This window comes from Haemorhous mexicanus, chromosome 1 (assembly GCF_027477595.1).
Source record: "Haemorhous mexicanus isolate bHaeMex1 chromosome 1, bHaeMex1.pri, whole genome shotgun sequence".
NCBI classification, from domain to species: Eukaryota; Metazoa; Chordata; class Aves; order Passeriformes; family Fringillidae; genus Haemorhous; species Haemorhous mexicanus.
The window spans coordinates 73,911,185-73,931,956 of NC_082341.1; the positions used below are offsets into that span (position 1 = coordinate 73,911,185).

Consider the following 20,772-nt stretch of genomic DNA (forward strand, 5'->3'; position numbering starts at 1 on the left):
AGAATGTGTTGAATTCAGTCCTTTAGTGCACTGGGGACTCAATAGTGAGTGTCAGTTGCTAGTATTTAATTTAAAATGTACATGATTTGTTGGGCAAATTGGGCAGGTGGCATGCAATGAGGTGTTAGTCAAGTCATTCTGCCTAAAGTTTAGAATTGTGTTCTAGAGAGAGCTCTTTGTTATGCAACTTTGGATGACCACTGCAGTATTTAGTAATGAGGGGTTTCTTTGGTGTGGGGTATCCAAAAGTTTTATATCAAAGTGTCTAAGTACTAGTGGAGGTGCTTGTATCCTTCACCTGTCATCATAACAATAATTTTTTGAAATTACATTGCCCTAACTCGTAAAGCATGACCCAGCTTGGGTTCCGGCTTGAAGGCAGTAAGTGCTTTCATAGATTAGAGGCTTGAAGGAATCAGAAGGGGCATAAATGGCCTGCACTAAAGGTCTGAGGAGCACAAAGCTCCTAGTGAAAGTGGATATCATTTACTGCTTCTGTTAAAGGAAACTGCAGTTTCAGCACTTCAGGAGTGCAGATGCATTGAGGACCTCTTACAAAAATTGTGTGACTCTGGATTTTTATTCTCCTCAATAAAGGTGAGCCATGTCTTTCCATTCTGGGCGAGGATGTCCCCGTGGCCAGGGGGGACCAGGAGCAAGAACTTCAACACAGACCTACCGCCCTCAGAACCTGCGGCAGCTCCACCCGCAGCAGCCCTCCGTGCAGTACCAGTATGAGCAGCAAACTGCCCCTCCGACAACCTACTCCAACCCTCCAACCACCGGTTACATGCCTCCCAGGCCAGACTTTGTGCCCTATCCTCCTCCAGTGCCCCCTTCCACACAAAATCCCATCAGCCAGTGTCCCATGAGGCCACCGTTTCCAAACCACCAGATGAGGCAGAGCTTCCCAGTGCCTCCATGTTTCCCTCCCACTCCTCCACCAGTGCCAAACCCTAGCAACACTCCCGTGCCAGGAACACCTGCTGGACAAAGCACCTTTCCTTACATGATGCCTCCCCCCACAGTACCACACCCTCCCCCCCCTCCAGTCATGCCACAGCAAGTCAGCTACCAGCCCGTGTACTCGGCGGGGTACTCGCAGCAGTCCTTCCCGCCGCCCAGCTTCAACAGCTACCAGCACGGCTCCGGCTCCTTCCCGAGCAGCACTGCCAGCGGCAGCGCCGGCAGCAGCCACTTCCGGCACACGGGGCAGTACCAGGGAGAGAAGTCCCAAAGTGACCGGCGCTCCCCGGACAGGAGCAAGCACTACGATGAGCACCGACACCGCGAGCACGGGCACATTCACGGCGACAGGCATCGCTCCGCTAACCACGGGGATCGTCGGGATCGCGGCCGCAGCCCGGATAGGAGGAGGCAGGAGAGCAGTCGGCACCGGACGGATTATGACAGAGGAAGGATATCGCCTCATCACAGAAGTTATGAGCGAAACAGGTAACTGTTATCTGCCTGCAGGGGTAGATGTCATCATCAGTATGTGTTTGCATCAAGGTTCTTCCCTTACCCTTGTTTGTCCCTCTCGCTCAGGAAGTAGCCAGTAGTCAGGTCTCATGGAAAAGTTACTGGTTAGACACCTTTCAGGTACAGTTGTGAGCTGGCAGACTTGTTGCTCTTGTCCATGGAGACAGTTTTCAGACAAGAGCTTCGTTGCTTCCCAGAGTGGATTGCTGAGTAGTGCTCAACATACTTACCTTAGAAATTTATGCACATGTGGCAGGAAAATAGAGTTGGCACTCTAAGACTATAGAAAGTTGAGTCTTACAGACAATTAAGCACCAGCACTTCAAATTTCAAAATTTAGGTACCAGAGTTAGGGTGCCAGGTGTTACTTTCTTTCAGTAAGCCTTGTATTTGCAGAGAATACTGACTTGGTGAGATTTATAGTCTGATAGTGCCCCATAGCTAATACTTGGCAGTAAGGTGTTTTAGTGAAGAGCATGTTGTGTTCAGGGTGAAGACCTCAGCAAGCCAGCCTCAAGAGAGGACTGAGGTGAAAATGAGCATGGGTGAGTCATAGGCTTCCCTGATGTCATTCAGATGTCAGAGCGGGCACTACTTCTTTTGGGATTTATCATGAAATGTCTGTCCCTCTTCTTCATGGACACAAAGGGCTTGGAAATTATGGCCTGACCTGATGTAATCTGCTGTGCTGCCTTTTTGAAGCAACCACCGTCAGTTAAATATTTCTCATGTCTTAGATTTGTTCTGTTTGTAGTCTTTATATTTCTAATGTGCTTTGCCAAAGTATTCAAAGAGCTATTGGAAAGTTAAGTATTTATCAGAGTTCCTGGATCACATGCTCTTAATTTTAAAAGCTCAGAATTTTTTCATACCACTTGTGGAACATGAATTTATACATAAAGCCTGTGTAAATGAAGCCTCTTTGATTTAGATATGGAGAGACTTAATTACAGAATCTTAGGTGCCTACATTCAAAAAAATAACCCAAGCCTCACATTCAGTAGGTTTACTTTGATTTTCAAAAAAGAAATTTCCTAAAACTGAATGCAACTGGCATTAAGGCATTGGCCTTTTCTGTTTAACGTGCTTGTGGAGTTTTCTGCTTTTTTTTCTGCATAATTTCAAGCTTCAGTTTTAAGTCTGGAAAATGCATGTTTTCAGTAGCTTCTTTCTCAAAAACTTTTGTATTGCTGCTTTAGGCCAACAGCTTCCAGACCTACTTTATAATGTATCTACTTATTTTGTTTCAGAACTGTTTGCCAGACTTGGGGTTGATTTTTTTGTGCAGCATCTGTCTCTCAAGCAAATCAGATGGCGTAGAGTATGCTCTCTCTGAAGACTGAATCTATGCCTGAACAAGGCACCAACAAATGGGGCTGGGGAAAAACAATAGATAATTTATCTGAACTTTTTGCTTTGTAAATTTGCATTGTTTCATATTATGAGCATGGAAACAAACATTATATATATATATATAAAATTTTGACTCATTCTGTTAACCCACCAAGCCGCTTGAGGCAGCTGTTTATAATTCCTAGTGTATCAGCAGACTAGAAGTTTTAACACATGCACAATGACTTACCAGCTGTTAGGGGAGTATAAAAGCTGCCTGTGATCTTTCCTGCCTGATAAATACAGTAATTTCATAGAATCATTTAGGTTGGAAAATGTCCTTAAGATCATCAAGTCTTACTTGTAACCTAATGCAGCTAACTCCTCCACTTAATTGTGTCCTTGGGTGTCACATCTACATCTCTTTAAAGTGCCTTCAGGGATGATGATACCACCACTTTCCTGGGGAGCTGTTCCATTGCTCGATAACCCTTTGGGTGAAGAAATTTTTCCTGCTATCCAAATAAAATCTCCCCTAGAGCAACATGAAGCTGTTTCCTTTTATTCTGTCGCTTGTTACCTGGCAGAAGAGGCTGACCCTCCACCTGGCTACATCCCCTTTTCAGGCAGCAGTAGGGAGCAACAAGGTCTTCCCTGAGCCTCTTTTCTCCAGGACATACAACCCCAGGTCCCTCAACTGCTCCTTTTAGGGCTCACTCTCTAGACCCTTCACCAGCTCCACTGCCCTTCTTTGGACTCGCTTCAGATCCTCAATGTCCTTCCAGCTGTGAGGGTCCCAGAAGTGGACACAGCATTCACCAGTGCTGAGTACAGGGGGACAATCAGTGCCCTGCTCCTGCTGGCCACACTATTGCTGATACAGGCCATGATGCCCTTGGCCTTTCTGGCCACTTGGGCCTGTGCTGGCTCATGTTCAGCTGCCTGTGACCAACATCCTCATTTGTTCTGCTGCGCAACTTTCTAGCCACTCTTCCCAAAGACTTCAGTTAATTTAAAGCTCTTTGACCCAAGAAATGTGTTTGGGTTGTGAGATTCTTTATGTGCACATGCAAGCTGAGTCTTGGAGATGAGAGTCATAGTTTCAGCATTGTGCAGATTGTCTCTATCTCTCTGGTTTTTGTGTCTGCTTGAAGTTGCTGTAAGGAAGAGAGGGCTTGCCTCAAACACTTGTATGACTGCTGTGCATGCAAAACTATTGTGCTTGAAATAAGTTTTTTTTCCTTCCTTGAGGCATTTAGAATGGTTAGATATGATGATCTTAGATAGATTGTATCAATAGATACAATAATCTTACCCTTTGCCATTTGTAACAGGAGAAGAGGAAAAATGGTAATAAGTCCTGTGGGGAATTCATAGATGTCGCCTCTGCATGGTGTGAATTAACTCTCCTATTGAGATAGATGGCTTTGTGACAAAGGAGGAGGACATGGATGCTTGACTGTCTTTTACAAGTTTCTTGAAGGTCATTGTTAAGAACATCTGGGGTTTTAGCAGTCAGCATGTGGATGTCATTTTGCATACATGATCTTCGGCTGCTTTTGTGTTCCTTTTCTGGTGCAGACTGTATGAAATGCCAGATTTCTAATTTAACTTATTTTTTGAACTTTTCAAGGGAGCGGGAGAGGGAGAGGCATCGGCACCGTGACAGCAGAAGATCACCATCACCAGACAGATCCTACAAAAAGGATTACAAGAGAGCAGGAAGGTAAGGAAGGCTGCATGTGGTCTCATGAGCATTTGAGGCTCTGTGCATCCACTCACACGAGGTTTTATGTATGCATCTGACACCCAGAAAAAATGAGTGTCTTAAATTTATAATCATCTACTGATACATGCCATTTGTCTCAGACCTTGTAGAGTTAGAAACAGGATTAATTTCTGGAGAGAGAGAGAGAGAGAGTTTCACTGCTGTGTCCTAAAGACTTTCGCTTAAGTCTTTTAGTCTGTAAAGTACCAAAATTATTTAAAGTCACTCTATCTTTAGATTATCTTTTAGAGGCTTTTCTTATATTGCTGTTCTTTCTGAATGATGGATAGTTGAAAATATTGCAACATTATTGGTTTTGTAGGCAGAGGAGATTAAAAAAAAAGTAGGTAGTTTCCTTATTCTTCTTTCAAAAGCATTACTCTTGTGGTGCACCTTGTGTTGTTCAGAGGTGTATTAGAGTAACAGAAGTGTGGGTTCTGTATAATCCTTTTAATAAAACTCAAGTTTTTTTGTCATACCAATAGTTTGTGGACTGTGCTTTGAAACTTCTTACTGTAACTTCTTGTTGTGATAATGTGACTTAGTTTTTACCAATCAGTTCCTAACTTAAAATAAAAGAAGTTCACCTAGAATGCAAGTAAGAATTTTAATTTAAAATGACATGTATTTTTAATTTTAATTCTTGAATATGGCTTAAAATAAAAGGCACATCAAATTTTAAGTCATTTCTATAGTAGTTCACAACTACAAATTACTCTTGTACTCTTTATGGTGCAAGAGTAAAAAACTTTAAAAGCTGGAAAGGCAACTGGATTTTGCTGCAATTTATATGATAGAATGACTTACCAATCTGAAGCAAACTGTTTCTCATTTTAAAATAATAAAGAGAATTGCTTTTGTTTTCTTTCTCCCACTAAGCCGGTCTCCAAGCAGAGAGAGAAAGAGAACCCGGTGGGAGGAGGACAGAGAAAGGTGGTCTGAGAACCAGAGCTCCAGTAAAGAGAAAAATTATACTGCTGTCAAAGACAAAGAATCAGAAGAGAATGCATCTGAAAAAAATGAAGAGGAAGATGAGGAATTGCTTAAACCAGTCTGGGTTCGCTGTACCCATTCTGAAAGCTATTATTCCAATGACCCTATGGATCAAGTGGTATGTCAGTGAGAACTCCAAAATGACTGCAGACAGTCCTTTATAATATGAGCCCTTCAGCAGGATCATCATTTTGTGTCATTTAATTCTTCTCTCTTCCCAATCATCTCAGTCCTTTAACTCTGTTAGGGACTTAATTTGTTGCTATTCTCTGTTTTCATCAGTTCCTTCTGTCTGTTAGCATTCAGATAAGTGGTGCATAGAAGAGGTGTACTTTTTTCTTTTTTTGTCTTCAGGATTGAAAGATCTATTTTTCCCTGTTATACACTGTGTTTAACCTGTGAGCAAAGATGCCTCAAGCACTGTATATTCCTGCAAGCTTGGAGAAGTGCTATACCAGCAAATGAGATAATTTCTCTGCTAGTTTACCTGGTGAAGAAATGCAATAATATGCTAAAGTGTTATTAGGTATTCCCATGTTTCACTGAAATATCTGTCTTTCCCACCTTTTTGGTTTTTTTCATGAAATGCTGATAGATGTAGACTTCTTGTGCTATTTTACACTGTCCTTTTTTTGTTCTGTTCTTATTCTAATTTTTTTTATTAACAGGGGGACTCTACTGTGGTAGGAACAAGCAAGCTCCGGGATCTGTATGAAAAGTTTGATGAGGAGTTAGGAAAGCGACAGGCAAAGGCCAAAGCAGCCAGGCCACCATGGGAGCCACCAAAAACCAAGCTAGATGAAGATTTAGGTAGGCTGAAATGATGACAAAACTCTGAAATGCACTAATCTGTAGTTAGCCTGTTTTGGCAGTTGTGTGTATATAATAACGTTGGTAAGTCATTTTAAATCCTCTGTATTTTATATCCATGAGAGTTTTACTGTAGCTTTTGATGGAAGCAGGGCTAGATTCTTTACCCGGAAAGCCTAGGGGGAAATAGAGAATATTGAGCACTACCAAATGCTATTTTATTCCATGGCATAAAACACCCTGAGTGTGATCAGATAGTCCAGAGAATGGCAAATGAGAGGCTTTAAGGAGCTCCTGGTTTTACATTTCTAAAGAGCAAGCAAGAGTAGTGGTGATAGACTCTGTGCTGTAAAAGCAAACATCTGAGTTTTTCTTCACTATTGCATTTTTGTTGTGTAACTCTGCTTAGTATGATCAGACATCTGCAAAACTATTAGTTTTCATAACATACATTATCTGCATTAGCTTGTTCCACCTATATGGATCTTCTGACAGTGAAATACAGTGAAGATCCTATATGGATCTTCTGACAGTGAAAATCCAGCAGCATCAAGTACTGGGGAAATACTGGTTGAATTAGCGGGGCAGAGGTTTTTATAGCAATTTGTCTCCTCAGAAGTCAGTGAAAGCTATTTTTCTTGGTTTGTTTTGTGAAAATTGTTGTTCTTTTCATACTTCCAGCATTTCAGTGTTTCATAGTGTGTTTTTTAGTCAGTTGCTTTAGTTCAAGAAATTTGTAGGTACGGTAATTTAGATACTCTGTTGGGTTTATTTTTTAAATATTGCTTCATGTTGGCCAGGTTAGCTGCTTCAAACTCTCAGGTCTCATCTAAGTAGCTCATTAAAAAGTCCCATATCGAAAATTCCAGAGCTGAAATACAGGCATAATTACATGGTTACATGCGGATAGTATAAAAGGATGCAATGAAGAGGAAAGAAAAAAACTAAATACAGATGAAATAAAATGTGAACTTACTTTTGTAGAGGAGTTCTTCACATTTTTTTGAGGAGTGAATTTGCATATATTTAAACTCCTTCAAGAATGTCTAGCAAAGTTAACTGTAGGGTTTTTTTGGAGGTGTTTTTTCACGTGTGGATGAATCAAGGACATGGCTGCTACACTCAACATACCTGTGTAAAGCCCTCATTCCTTAGATCTCTGAGGAAGAAAGCCTGCTGCTCCAGGCTAAAATATAATAGGGCCAAGAGCAACTTCTGCATTTTCTTTTTCCACTCTTTCTGGAGAACCCTAAGGCTCTATGTCTTCACTATTCCCCTGGGCTAACTTGGTGTCCGTGCCAGCTTCTCCTACAGCCATGTAGTGTCTAGTAGTTTGTGTTATTTTGTACTTCAGTAAAGGCTGTCTCTGTTCTGGCTTGTGTTAGCAGCAATCACGTGTTGCAGTGGGAAAGCAATGTGCTTCAGGAGCACTTTTAGATCATGAAAGGCTGATGATGGAAGAAATTCTTTACTGTGAGGGCAGTAAGGCACTGGAACAGGTTGCCCAGAGAAGTTATGGATGTCCTATCCCTAGCAATGTTCAAAGCCAGGCTAGATGGGGCACTTTGCAACCTGGTCTAGTGGGAGGTGTCCCTCTCCGTGGCAAAGGAATTGGAATTACATAGTCTTTAAGGCTCCTCCCAATATGATTGTCTAATTTCAATACATTACATTGAAAAGTTCTATGTGAGTCTTTTGAAATTCTAGCTTACTCTTACAGGTTCCATGCATATTTTGCACCTGAAAATAGACTTCAGTATTAACCAGATGTATATAGAGAACTTTTGAAACTTGAATTATTTGTAGGAATACGCGTGCACACTTTGTGAGGAAACTCTTATTTCAGCTGATCATAGATGACCTATGTAAAACATGTGTTCCAAGGACGTATTTTAATAACACCTTGTGCCAAGTTATGAACTGTGTAAAAATGCATCTTGAAAAAAAAAAAGGGGAATCATTTTCCTAGTGATGTTCTCTCCTTTTCTCTCTCTCCTTTTTCTTTCAGCTAAGGAGAGTCTTAAATTCAGTAAAAATGTGTTCTTTGAAATCCTAGTTTCACAGTATTTGAATAGTAATATATTTGCTCGTATGTCAAAACTTAAAAAATGGAAGAAACTTTACATTTTATTCCAAGAATATAATAAGCTTTACTTGCATACTGGTAAATGTCTTGGCTATGAAGGCATTTATTTAAATTGGAGCTGAGGATATCTGTGGAAATGAGTGACTAGAATTATGTGCATAAGAAAGGGAATCACTCCACAGTTCCACAGAGGATTAGAGATACTGAGATCAAGGTTTTTGTGTGGGTTTTTTGGTTGTTTTTTTAATGTTAACTCCAGACTGTAATTCATGATAGAGAGTACATTGCTATGGAGAAGAGAGCATGTGGAAGTGTTTTTCAGCCATCTTTATTTCTTCTGTGTGAATCAGAGAGCTCCAGTGAGTCAGAGTGTGACTCCGAGGATGACAGCAGCTGCTCCAGCAGTTCAGATTCGGATGTTATTGACGTCATTGCAGAAATTAAGCGTAAAAAAGCACACCCTGATCGTCTCCACGAGGAATTGTGGTACAATGATCCAGGACAGGTAGGGTGGGAGGGAAAAGTACTGGATGTCCAAAGGTCATTCTCCTAGTACATTGAAAATTTTGTTGTCAAGCATGCAGAGTGACTTCTATTTCAAAATGCTTTCTTTACCCCTGTTTTCCCTTTCCTCTCATCTTCTTCAAAGCACTTCTCTTTTGATTTCAAGAGCATGGTTCTAGCTAATTAATCCTGGGGATTATTTAGTTGGAACAGTGTTAATAAAAACTGAATGCTAACAATGTGCTAATGCTGTCCTTTTAGCCTTGAGATAAAGGTACACAACTGGAGAAAAGGCAATATGTTTACATCCTTTACAAATTTTTCACCTTAAGCTCTCAGCTCATAATGATAAATAATGTTTTAAATATGCAGTTAATGCTTCTAATTTCTTGTCTAATGGTTCTTTTGTAATTGCATGGAGATTGTAGTTCTCATTAAATGTAATTGCTGAGCTCATGAAGTGCTGTTTTGAATGTAGACATTGCATAGAAGACTAGTTTTTGTTTGCAAATCCACCATCTTCATCTTTCTTACTTAAGTATTTTACAATCTATTCTCTCATTTCATGTGGCACCTCAGTAAATTTATTTTTCCGTCACTTTGTGTGATGTATGAGTTTAGCATGCAGCGAATCATAATGTGAAGAGATACTGGAATGCATATTGCCACTGTGGTAATTCAAAAGTCTGTTGAATATTCTATTACAGATTCATATTTATGCTTCTAGTTAAAAAAATGATTGAGCATAGCTAGCTGTTTTTATTTGTATGGAAAACAAAATTAGCAAACTGTTTAGATATTTAACAGAAAAAATTGTGTAGCTCTTGGGCACACTTCAAAGTAATGTTCTATGAAGAATATTAACAGTAAAAAAAAGTGAAATAACTGTAGAAGAAATAGGTCCAGGAATGTTTGGTATATGAATTTCCTGCTAAAAACGTACTTTAACAAAAAACTTTATTGAGACTGACTCTTTATCTTTTTTGAAAAGGCTAAAATCAATCATGGTGAGCCTGTCAGTGCTGTACTACTTCTGTGTAGATTTTATTTGAAAACATTTTATGAAGTTTTCATAGGTATTTATCTGCTTTCTGTCAATAAATAAAACAGGAATGACTGCAGTGCGCTCTGACATGTACAGGTACACCATCTGACATGGAACTAGATTTGTGGGATGGATCTTCCCAACTCTTCAATCTGAGAAGCTTGTTTGTTAATTTGGATGATCTCCAGCAGTTGCCAGAAAATAAATTGTTAAATTCAATGCCACCACGGTGGCTCTTGCCTTACAAATGCGATCTGCTTGTTTGTGTTGCTCTGTTGGTCAGAGAAGGCATTGCCTATGTAAATTTGTGATCTTTCACCATCATTTTCCCATCAATTCATGATTGCTCTCTGCAATCTCTGCATTTTTTTTCTATGAGCAGTGTTGTTAGGGACAAGATAGATATGTGTCTGATTGCTTCTCAAGTCTTGGGCTTTACAGGTGCTTCACATCTCTCTCAGTTTTGGCATCTGTGTTTAAAATAACAGAGGCCATATTCGTGCTGAACAGTTCCAAGAATTAAGGATGAGATTTTCAGAAGTATGTGATAATTATTTAAATAGCCTCAGTAGATGGTGAGTTTTGGAGCACTGATGAGCAATTAGCTATTGACTGCTTTTTTAGTTCTCTTCTGTCTTGTTGCTGTACAAGCCAGTGAGAAAGTATGCCTCTGCCTATGAGCATGATTCTATTTCTTTGAACCTGTTCTTTCCTCAAGGGTCTCAGAGTATGGGAAAAACTGAAAACTGTGTGAACAACAAGCTGTCACGTCGCTCCTTTGTTAAGACTGTGTGACTAAGTTTCCAAAGGAGTGGGAAGTGTCCTGCTTCTTCTATTCCTTTGCACATTTGCATTGTGCAAGTCTGAAGAAACTGAGCTTAGCATCAAAACTTAAAGGTTGCATCCCTATCCCAGCTGCCTAAAGCTAACAATGACAGTGGTTTTGTGATTCTTGCTTCCTGTGGTATCTTCACATTATATCTATCATGTCATGATGCCATTTAGCCCCACCGTGGATGCTGTTTGTGTTTTCAGACTGCTTGTAATAACATGGAAAGTTCTGCTGGTTTTTCTATTGCATTGCAAGTTTATTGTTTGTTTGGTTGGTTTTTTTCTGTAAGGCTAAAAGAAGCTTTGCTTAAAAACTGGGGTTGGGAACTTAATTTGTTTTTCTGCTTTGTTTCTGGACTTCTTATGTTGGATTCCTGCAATGAGCATAATGTAAGAGCAGTAAGCTTAAGGCTGTTGCAGTAGTTGATAGTCTGCATTGATCTTTGTCCTAAAAGTGAAAAGAAAGACACCAGCTTTATGATGCATTGCATTGGCCCTTTTTGGTGTAGGCACTTGATGCGCCCATACAGAATACTCAAGTGGGTATTTTTTCCTCTTTTATTTTTTTTACTGATCTATTCGGAGAATGGATTTGAAGTGTTCCCATCAGTTCTTTAAAGCACCAAGTAAAATATTTGAATGGCCTGCGTTTTAGAGGACAGCCTTGTTCCTTGGCAGAGGGCTTAGTCGAGGATGGGTTTTCCATCAGAGAACTCAGTGGAACTGTTTGAATATGGAGAATTCAGCATGTAAATATTGACACATGCATGTTTAGGACCTGAATTTTGTTTCAGGCAGTCAGCAGGCTGTTTGTGTGTATAAGCAATGGAAAAGAGGAATATTATAGCAGGGTAGTAGAATTCTGCTGAGAATGTTTTTCTATCTTGTGCTTCTGAAACAGTGATGAAGTTCTGATGCTGCTGTGCATTAGTCTGCAGTGTTTTTGGTTTTATTGGCTTAAGAACATCCACTTAATCTAAGCATGACAGGCTTTTAGAAGCATCAGCACTCAGGGCATTAAAACCAACATACTTTTCCAAAACCACTTTTCAATAAAACCAGAATCCTATTTTGTTTTTGACAGATGAATGATGGACCTTTGTGCAAATGCAGTGCTAAAGCCCGGCGAACAGGCATAAGACATGGCATTTATCCTGGTGAAGAGGTATTAGTAATTCTAAGGATTGCAATTATGAATACAAACTTGCAGCTGTATACTCCTGCTTGGGTTGATTTGAGGGGGTTTTCCCATGATTTATGAGCTGAGTGAAAGAACATCTTGTGCAACTTTAAATCTCTTAGTATGCATAACCTCATATTTAAAATGCAATACTGGTAATGGAATCCACCTGGAAACGATTGAAAACTTTTGCCTGTGTTTCTTTAGTTTTAGGATTGTTTAGGGTTTCTTTTTAAGTTTCTAAAACATGATTGTGTTAATAGAACTTGTGATCAAAGATCTGCTATCTTCAAGTGGATGAATGTGTTGTGAAGGGCCCACTTTGTGAAGCTGATTGCTTTAAAAGAAAAGTAAATAGTAATTCTGCTGCTGAAAGAAGCCAAAGGCTTTTCAGGAGGCATTCTTGCCTTAGCATGTAGGCTTTACTGTTTATCTTCATACTTTTTCTTGAAAAATTTTATTTTTCAGTTGGACTTCTTACATACATTTACTAAAACAACTGTTTATTTGTCTGCAGTTAAGGAGTAATGAACATTTCTGTGAATTATTTGAGTTCAGAAAATTCGCTTTGGTCTGAAGCTTACTATAACTTTCTCCAGTTCAGGATCTATTCCTCCCCATGTTGCATCTAGGGTTCTTCTTGCAGAAAAGGAAGAAACTTTAGGAGGAGAAAACTACTATGTATAAAACTTGCTGCATGAGGGCAGCTGCTCCCTGGAGCAATGCCATCTGGGAATCCCACGTTTTACAAAATCTCCTTGGATATAATATTTTTCACAGTGTTCTGTAGGTGAAGCTGCCTACTTTTGAACTAGCTTATTTGCAGCTGCCTTGTTGCAGCTGTGAGAAGCTTTTTTTGGGGTTGAAGAACCACCTTCCTTACTGGCAGAGCAGTGTAGTGGTGTAGCTGTCTTGCCATCACCACAGGCCAGCTTTTGTCCTGCAGTTCATAGTAGTACCCTGCTCACTGCAGTGGCTTTGTTAGTTTTCCCAGTGTATTCCAAACAGGCTAGTGGCAGCCTCTGAACTGCAATTTGTATGTAGGGCATATGAAAAAGTGGTTTTGTCTGACTGTTGAGGGGTTTAGGTCTTTACACAGGACTGCTTCAGAACAAGCTGGAAGGAAACATCAAATCACAGGTGTCTGGCTGCCTTTGGACCTCAAAGTCAAGCATTACAACCTGGGAGATAAGAGTGGTGTTACCAGTGCCACCTCTGTGGTGATAGACTAATCCCCTGTCTTCAGGCCTCAGATTTCCCCCAAGCAAATGAGCTGATACCTATCTGTCTTGATGATGTACCTTGAGATCTTCTCATGATGTCCAGGCTCCTCTTTGTGAGCTTTTAAAATGTGTTTCCTGAAGCAGAGTTATATAGGAGGGGAAATCAGTCTGGAATGTAAACAGCTAACTGTTGTGTGTAAGAGAGATGGAGAGTTAAATGCAAAATGAAAAAAAGAAAAAGACAAAACCCACTTTTTTTTGCTTTTGTATAGCTTTAAAAATATTTCTTAATGTGAAAACAGAGATAAGACCACACTTTCATCCTTCCCAGAATGCTTAATTATGACTACCTGCTTTTATTTAATTTTTCTTAATGCATATTTCATGGCTATTAGAAATGCTTTATTCTCTCTTTTAATCTAAATTTGCCTTGACTCTACACATAATTCTACTTATCTCTTTCTTTAAGCCCATTAAACCATGTCGTCCCATGACCAACAATGCTGGAAGACTATACCACTACCGAATTACTGTGTCACCTCCCACAAATTTCTTAGTAAGTACTTTATAAATAATTTGAACTAGGATTCTGATTTTGTTTTCTGTGACAGAAGTCATACTGCTTCTTGCTTACTCCCTGATGGTTTTGTTTGCTTTTTTAAGACAGACAGACCTACTGTTATTGAGTATGATGACCATGAATATATCTTTGAAGGCTTCTCCATGTTTGCACATGCCCCTCTGACAAACGTAAGTGTGGTCACTGCTACATACTTTCAAGTTTCATAGAGGGGATTTCTTTAGAAGGTGCTTATTCTGCCTTGAAGCAAAACATTGCTAAAACAACAATACATGTGTGCTACAAACATCTTACCAGCACTGGGCACAGAGGAAAATAGTTGTGCTAATTAATCTCAGGTTTTGTCTTGACTGATTGTAGTAGGCAGCATCTTTGAACTGTGACTGAAGCTGTGATGTGCATCAAAGTAATGTTTTTATGTGTTTCACAGTTTGGAAGTGAATTAAACCATGGAAAAACTTTTCAAGACTGCTAATTGGATTTAAATTGGCTGAGTGGGTTTATTAAGTTGGCAAAGTTTAAAAAATAGCAATAACAACAAAAAAAGGTTTTCCTTAAAAGTGACAAATGAAATTTTTCAGAGATCCATTCTAAAGGGTTTCTCTCTTAAAACTTACCTAGATGTATCCAATACTTTGTAACAGCTGTTCAGCTTCTTCAGGATCTAGCAAGTTACAATTTTTTACTAAAAGTTGTAGATATGTACAGGTGTTTAATTTTGTCTTTTGAAAGCACACCTAACAAGAAAAGCACATGATTGGTACCTGACTGCCTTGCTTTTCCAGTATAAGCTGAGTTAGCCTAACATGAATGGAAAATATGCAGAGTCTTAATTTCTGTACACTTGAAGATTTGTTATCTTGGTAATTTCAAGGTTGTCTCAAAAAGTTCAGTGTGTGTTAGTTTCTATGATTTTTATGCCTATTACTAGCTACATCACCAGTGCCACAACTCAGTGTAAGAATGGTTATGAACACAAGATGGAACAGTTTGCTTACATAATGGATATGATAACACTTCACTTCTGGTGGTCAGAGGAAGGGAGTCTTGTTGAGAAGTCAGTAAGAGAGTGGAGTTCAGCCTCTGGCATGGCAATGGGAAGCACTGCTGCCCAGTAGCATTAACTCAGCCTCGGGGTTCAAGGCAAATTTATCTCAAGGCCCTATGTTTTCACTTTGCAAATGAGCAAAAAGGAGCAGGTTTTTTTTACTCACATTAAATAATAAAGAGTCCCCCTTATCTTTCAAATTTTTGTGTCTACTTTATGACAGGAAGGTAGAGAATTATGGAAATCTTCAATATACAGGCAACAAGGAAAACTCTTCTTTGATATCAGTAGTTGGCAAAGCTGTTAAGCTTACTGTAAAATGCATGTTTACATGCACTTTCAGATAGGGGAAGTGATCAGCTACAAATTATTCTTTTTGACAGAGTTGAATACAAAGCCATACTGTGGTGCCAATTCCTGTTAATAACAGATATAAAGCCCTTTGGAAGGAATCCCTTGATGTCATAAGATGATTTTGGCATACAACATAAAATCTGCTCTTTGAGGGACACTTCAGAATATATTTGATAAAATGGAGGTAGCAGAAGGTAGTAAAAATGGAGATCTGAACACTAACATCTTTGCATTAATCAAATTTCTGTAGTATGGAATCGTAAGTTTGCATAGTTAGGATTATTACTGAGTTACCACTGTTATTACTGAGTAATAACTGAGCAGTTCAAGTATTAGGGAAAATGATTAGTACAGTCATAGAAAAAATTATTTTCTTATTATAAATACCAAACCAATTTTATAGTACCAACCATGTGGTCCTTTAATGTGTATTTGCTTGTGTACATGGAACTCCAATCCAAGGAGATCTTAGTTGTGGTCACTTCTCTAAAGTATTCAACTTCTAGTTCATGTTTTAAACTAGAAGTTTATGTGTTAGAAAGTCAGTAAACAATCCCTGTGCTTTTTTTAAAGCCTCACTGATTTCAGTGTGACAGGTTTTCATCTGCTCAGATTCTAAATGGTATATTTAGCTTCCAAGGTTTTGGGAGGGTTTTGTATTCACATTTAATACTGTATCAATTGTAAGAAATGCAGTTTTGTTTGGTGCAGCTTCGTAATTTATCATGCAGATATCAATAGATTTTTGTAGTCAAAATAGTCAAAAGTTTAACAGTTGGCTCTAAGAAGATGGAAGCAGAATATTGCACTTAATCTATGTACATTGATTTCATTGCAACCCCAGCACAGTTCAGATATTTATTTGTGTGCTTATAAATGTAAAGTAACCTTGGGTTGCTTCACTTTCAGAGATCATGGAATTGTTCTAACATTCTTTCATACCTTTGAGACTAGTGAGTAGTAAAATTTGGTAAGAGCTGTAGATGTGTAAGGGAAAATTAGGCATTTTTGTAGTCTTTTAGGAATTTTGCTTTTTTCCTCAGAAAATCCCACTAAAAAAAATAAAACACCTTCAGCAAATTATGGACTCTAAAAAGGTGAAAAAAAGGAATTAAATGTCTGTCTTGCTAGCTAGTTGGATGAAATGGAGAATATTTGCGGCATGAATTTAGTATAAAACTGCAATTTATAACATTTCACTAAAACTGCATTTTAAGACAGTACAGCTGACACAATTGGCAGTGTGCTAAAAACACCTTGCTTTCAGATCACTCTGTCAATCTGACATGATGTGTCACAGACAAATTCACTTGTGAGAGAAGATCCAAGTGAGAGAAGATAGAGGTTTACTGGGGTTTACAAGTGTACTTTTTCTCTGAAAGAAAATTTCATCTCCAGTAGATGGCATTATTTAACTTTCCTTCACCATCCCTCCTGTCAGCACTGTGTTTTATTGTTGAGGTGGAGGCTGGAGCTGGCACTCCCTTTACATGTGCTTGTGTTCTTGTCTTTGCATGGTCCCCCAGAGCAGCTATTTTAGTAAGGGCCCTTTTCAGCAGACAATAGTACCTTTGCATACAAAATTGTATCAACTATACATTTGATGCTGTATAGTTTTTAATGCTGAATTTCTCTTTTCCTTACAGATTCCTCTATGCAAAGTAATCAGGTTTAACATTGACTATACAATTCATTTCATTGAGGAGATGATGCCTGAGGTAAGATGGAAAATAAGTCTGAAAGTCACAGTGGGTTGTGAGTTGTTGGTATGTTTAATGGGTTAAACTCTTTAGTGTCCCACCTTGTGAGGTCTGAAGAGACTGGCTCTGTTCTGAACGAGTGGCTGAAACAGAACTTGAACTTATAGGTACTAGCCTAAATCCATCTACCTGGGCCATCAGATATTAAAATCAAGCAATAAGAAGTGCTTATATCATAGGTTCCTTTCATTTTAAGTTATATGCAATATCTGTAAATTGAAGTAGACATTACCCTTCTCTTACATCTGACAAAAATAAGGCATGTGGACGTACTCCTTTGCCAGGACCGCATAAGACAGTGGTGGAGCTGAAACTTAATCAAAAGTTTGAAGCTCTGAAGATTGCTTATCAGTACTTAATATAAGCTGTTGCCAAAACAAATTTCCTGTGGTTACAAACAAAGCACATAGAGTTCATAATCTGTTTGTGGTGGGGTTTTTTATTACTAATTAATGCCTGGTGGAGCCAGTTTGCGAAGTAAATTGCTGCAGTGGAACAGTGTGTATAGGTACAGAAGCACCCCTGCATATTAACTACAGAGATTGGATAAATATTTAATTTAGTAATATATATTTACATTTTTCTTTCCAGTTTTCTCCTGTTTTGTTGCTCAACAGCATCTAAATTTGTGCAACAGCCCTGAAATGCCTCAGAAAGAATAATGTGATGAAACAATTAATTTCTTGTTAGTGAATGTACTATGTTGTCTGCAGATCTTGAACAGAAACAACAAATGGCCACTAAGCAAAATAGGAAAGTCACCATTTGGGAGGGCTTCTGGATGAATGCCTGCAGCATTGTTTGCAGACTATCTTTACTAATGATTTTTGAAAGATATTGTGGTGTTGAGTTTGGAATTTACGGCCAATATCATACATGCACAATTTATATCAAGCTGGCCTGATTCTGTTTGTTCAGGAAAGTTTGTGTGTTCGTTCGCTGAAGTAGCCACTTCCTCACTTGATGAAAAGAATCTGGTTTTGGGGTTTTTTTTCCCCATTTCATCTTTTTTCTTTATCTTCTGTTGGCTATTTAGGTCATAATCCTCAATTTGTGTTGTACTCATACTTGCTATAGAAGTGATTGTGATACCGATAATCACAGATTGTGATTTATAAATATATATTATGAGCATATGGGAAAAAGTGAACTATGAGAAGAAATGTGTCATCTGCTTAGCTTGCTCAGGTGAAAAGGGGTTTTAGTGCTTGGCACATTATTGCAGATTTATAATTTTTGCCAATACTGTTGATTTGGACATTGAGTGAAAAGAGTTCAGTACCATTCTTTCTTGACAGTGCTTTCAGAAGAGACCACTCTGCTACCTTAGAGTAGATGATCACAAATATATCAATACTGTTTCCAGAACCCAGTATCTAGTGGTTGGCAGATATGAAGACACTGGTTTTTTTCACTGTGTTTTATTTAACTATAGATAAATGGCATTATTTGTATTGCAGTATTATATATTTATAATTTTATTCTCCTTTTTTGTTTCCCCAGAATTTTTGTGTGAGAGGCCTTGAACTGTTCTCTTCATATCTATTCAAAGATATTTTGGAGTTGTATGACTGGAATCTTAAAGGTAGTGTTCTCTTTGAGAGGGTCCTCAAAATAGCAGTGTAACTGCTGTTTTCCATGAGAGGGACAAATTTAATCTATTCTTCAAGAAGCTGAAATTAGAGTTCAGTAGTGTGAGCTGTAGCAATGAAAATGCACAAACCTGGCACTGTATTCTCACAAATAAACTGAATTTCTACCTTGATCCAGAACTTTTATATTTAGTCAAACAGTAAATATTACTCCATGTTGAATATTACAGAGTATCATATGTGTGGTATTTTGAAAGTCAAGGTGTCAGGTAGAGTATTCTCTTATTTTACAAGCTAACAACAAGTTGCTCATACAGTATTTCTCTGCAGTCAACTCAGAAAGCAGTGTCATACAGACAGCTGTGGAGAGTTAAGGTTATCATTATAGGTGAATGTTTTTGTCTTTTGACAAGATGAAAATGCGTGTTTCTGTGAAGACTGCAACAAAGGAGAATACTTCCCATGGTCTAAAGGGGAAATGAGAGTATTAGAGAAATTGCATTTCAGTATCTGGAGGGTGTCTTGACTTTGTCTGTGGAGTTGCACTCTGCACTTTATGCAATTAAACAGAGTAGCACACAGGTTTAATAGATTTTGTGCAGCCTTTGGTTTGATACTAAATATATTCTAATATCAGTATTGTCTCTCCTGTCACTGCTTCTGATTGTTCTTTCTTTTTTTAACACCAGGTACTTACAGGTTTAGTTTTTATTTTATTGCAAAGCTTTATATGATGAGTAGGAAAATAGAAAAAAAGACCCACAAAACAGTACTGTGGAAATTTTCATGTTCTCTTTGTTGTGGTGGACAAAAACCACCCCACTAATGGGGAGGAGATAAACTTGTGCTTGTACCTGTAAGGCTTAAGTGTAATAATTAATTGATTATATAAACCAATCTTTTTTTATTACTGTTTTATTTAAAAGTACTGGGGTTTTTTGTTAGGTTCTCATTATTTTTAAATTATTTGGATTTCTGTTGAATTGTCTGTGTGAAAACTTTCACCACAAGTTGCTTCTCTGTTCTTTTTTTTTTGGTTACCTTTTGGATTGAGACTTAACCCCTATCCAGTATAATCACCGTTCATTGATTTTATCTGCAGCAAAGTTCCCTCTCTCCTCCTTTTACAAATATATTGCTGTTCATAAATTTTCTGTATTTTTTTTGTATTTAAGGTCCTTCACTTGAAAATGATTCTGTTTCTTGTCCCAGATATCACTTCATGCCGCGGTTTGTGAGATTTCTCCCAGGTAATGTTCGTATTACATAGCTTTATACAAATTAAATCTAAAAATCTTATTTTAAAAACCCAAAACAAAACAGAAAACAACCCTATCCCCCATAAGAAAAACCTCCACAAAAAACCCTTTATTGCAAGTCAAATAGTTCAGTCAGTGCAGAGATCTGGTGCTGCTTCCTGAGGTGCTTGCTGGCAGTGTGGATGGTTTACTCAGAACAGGAATTCAGATGGACAGGCTGAGTCTTGCTTCCAGCTTTTGTGTCTGTAGTCACTTTAGGCAGTGCTGGGTCCTCCTTGGCAGGCTCAGTGATGGAGCTGTGACATTTGAGGAGTGTTATTATCTAATCTTGCACATTTCATGTGCCCCCAGCTCTTCAGGGTACCATGTGGTTAGATCACAATTCTTGGTGAGCAAGGATCAGCATCATTGGCACTCCTGAGCACGTTTTTCTGATTGTTTCTTTATCCTAATGCAAGCTTAGACCTTGTAGCAAATAGTGAGAGACAAAAGCCATCCTTCCAACACAGTTCAACCCTGGCCTGCCAGCCAAGGACAAGATTCCATGTGGAGCATTGCTCTTGTTTTGGGCGGACAGCTTACGTAGGCATTTAACGCATCCTAAGACACCAGGACAGACTTTCAGTTGATGTAAATGTCATGGCTCCATGGAAAACATGTCCTGCTGAGATCCTGCCAGTGATTGCTCCAGGAGGGTTGTGTGGACAGAAGGATGTGTTTCAGATGTGGGATTTAGGGTGCAGATGAAACATGCAACAACCTTCATCAAGAGGGCTGTGACCTGGAGGTGCTTTCTGATCTGGGCTTTGAAATTTTATTGGGATATTAATTATAGTGTTTACTATAGTAAAAAGGCAAATGAGTTTTGGCTTTTTACTGTGGAGAGTACTGATGGCTAGATGCCTGTATTTCTAATTGTTGTTCC

The 20,772-nt window shown here is 38.8% G+C and overlaps 1 protein-coding gene across 3 annotated transcripts in view; it reads left to right on the top strand.

The window, feature by feature from the left end:
- DROSHA (drosha ribonuclease III) overlaps positions 1-20,772 on the top strand; it is a 69,844-nt gene that overhangs the window by 2,301 nt on the left and 46,771 nt on the right. For all 3 annotated transcript variants that reach the window (XM_059854315.1, XM_059854308.1, XM_059854299.1), the window contains 11 exons: positions 598-1,455; positions 4,448-4,540; positions 5,462-5,693; positions 6,244-6,385; positions 8,822-8,976; positions 11,936-12,016; positions 13,724-13,810; positions 13,918-14,004; positions 16,883-16,954; positions 18,500-18,581; positions 19,764-19,838. In XM_059854315.1, coding sequence (XP_059710298.1) covers positions 605-1,455; positions 4,448-4,540; positions 5,462-5,693; positions 6,244-6,385; positions 8,822-8,976; positions 11,936-12,016; positions 13,724-13,810; positions 13,918-14,004; positions 16,883-16,954; positions 18,500-18,581; positions 19,764-19,838 — 1,957 coding nt within the window. In that variant the 5' untranslated portion in view covers positions 598-604. The remainder of the gene's footprint in view (positions 1-597; positions 1,456-4,447; positions 4,541-5,461; positions 5,694-6,243; positions 6,386-8,821; positions 8,977-11,935; positions 12,017-13,723; positions 13,811-13,917; positions 14,005-16,882; positions 16,955-18,499; positions 18,582-19,763; positions 19,839-20,772) is intronic.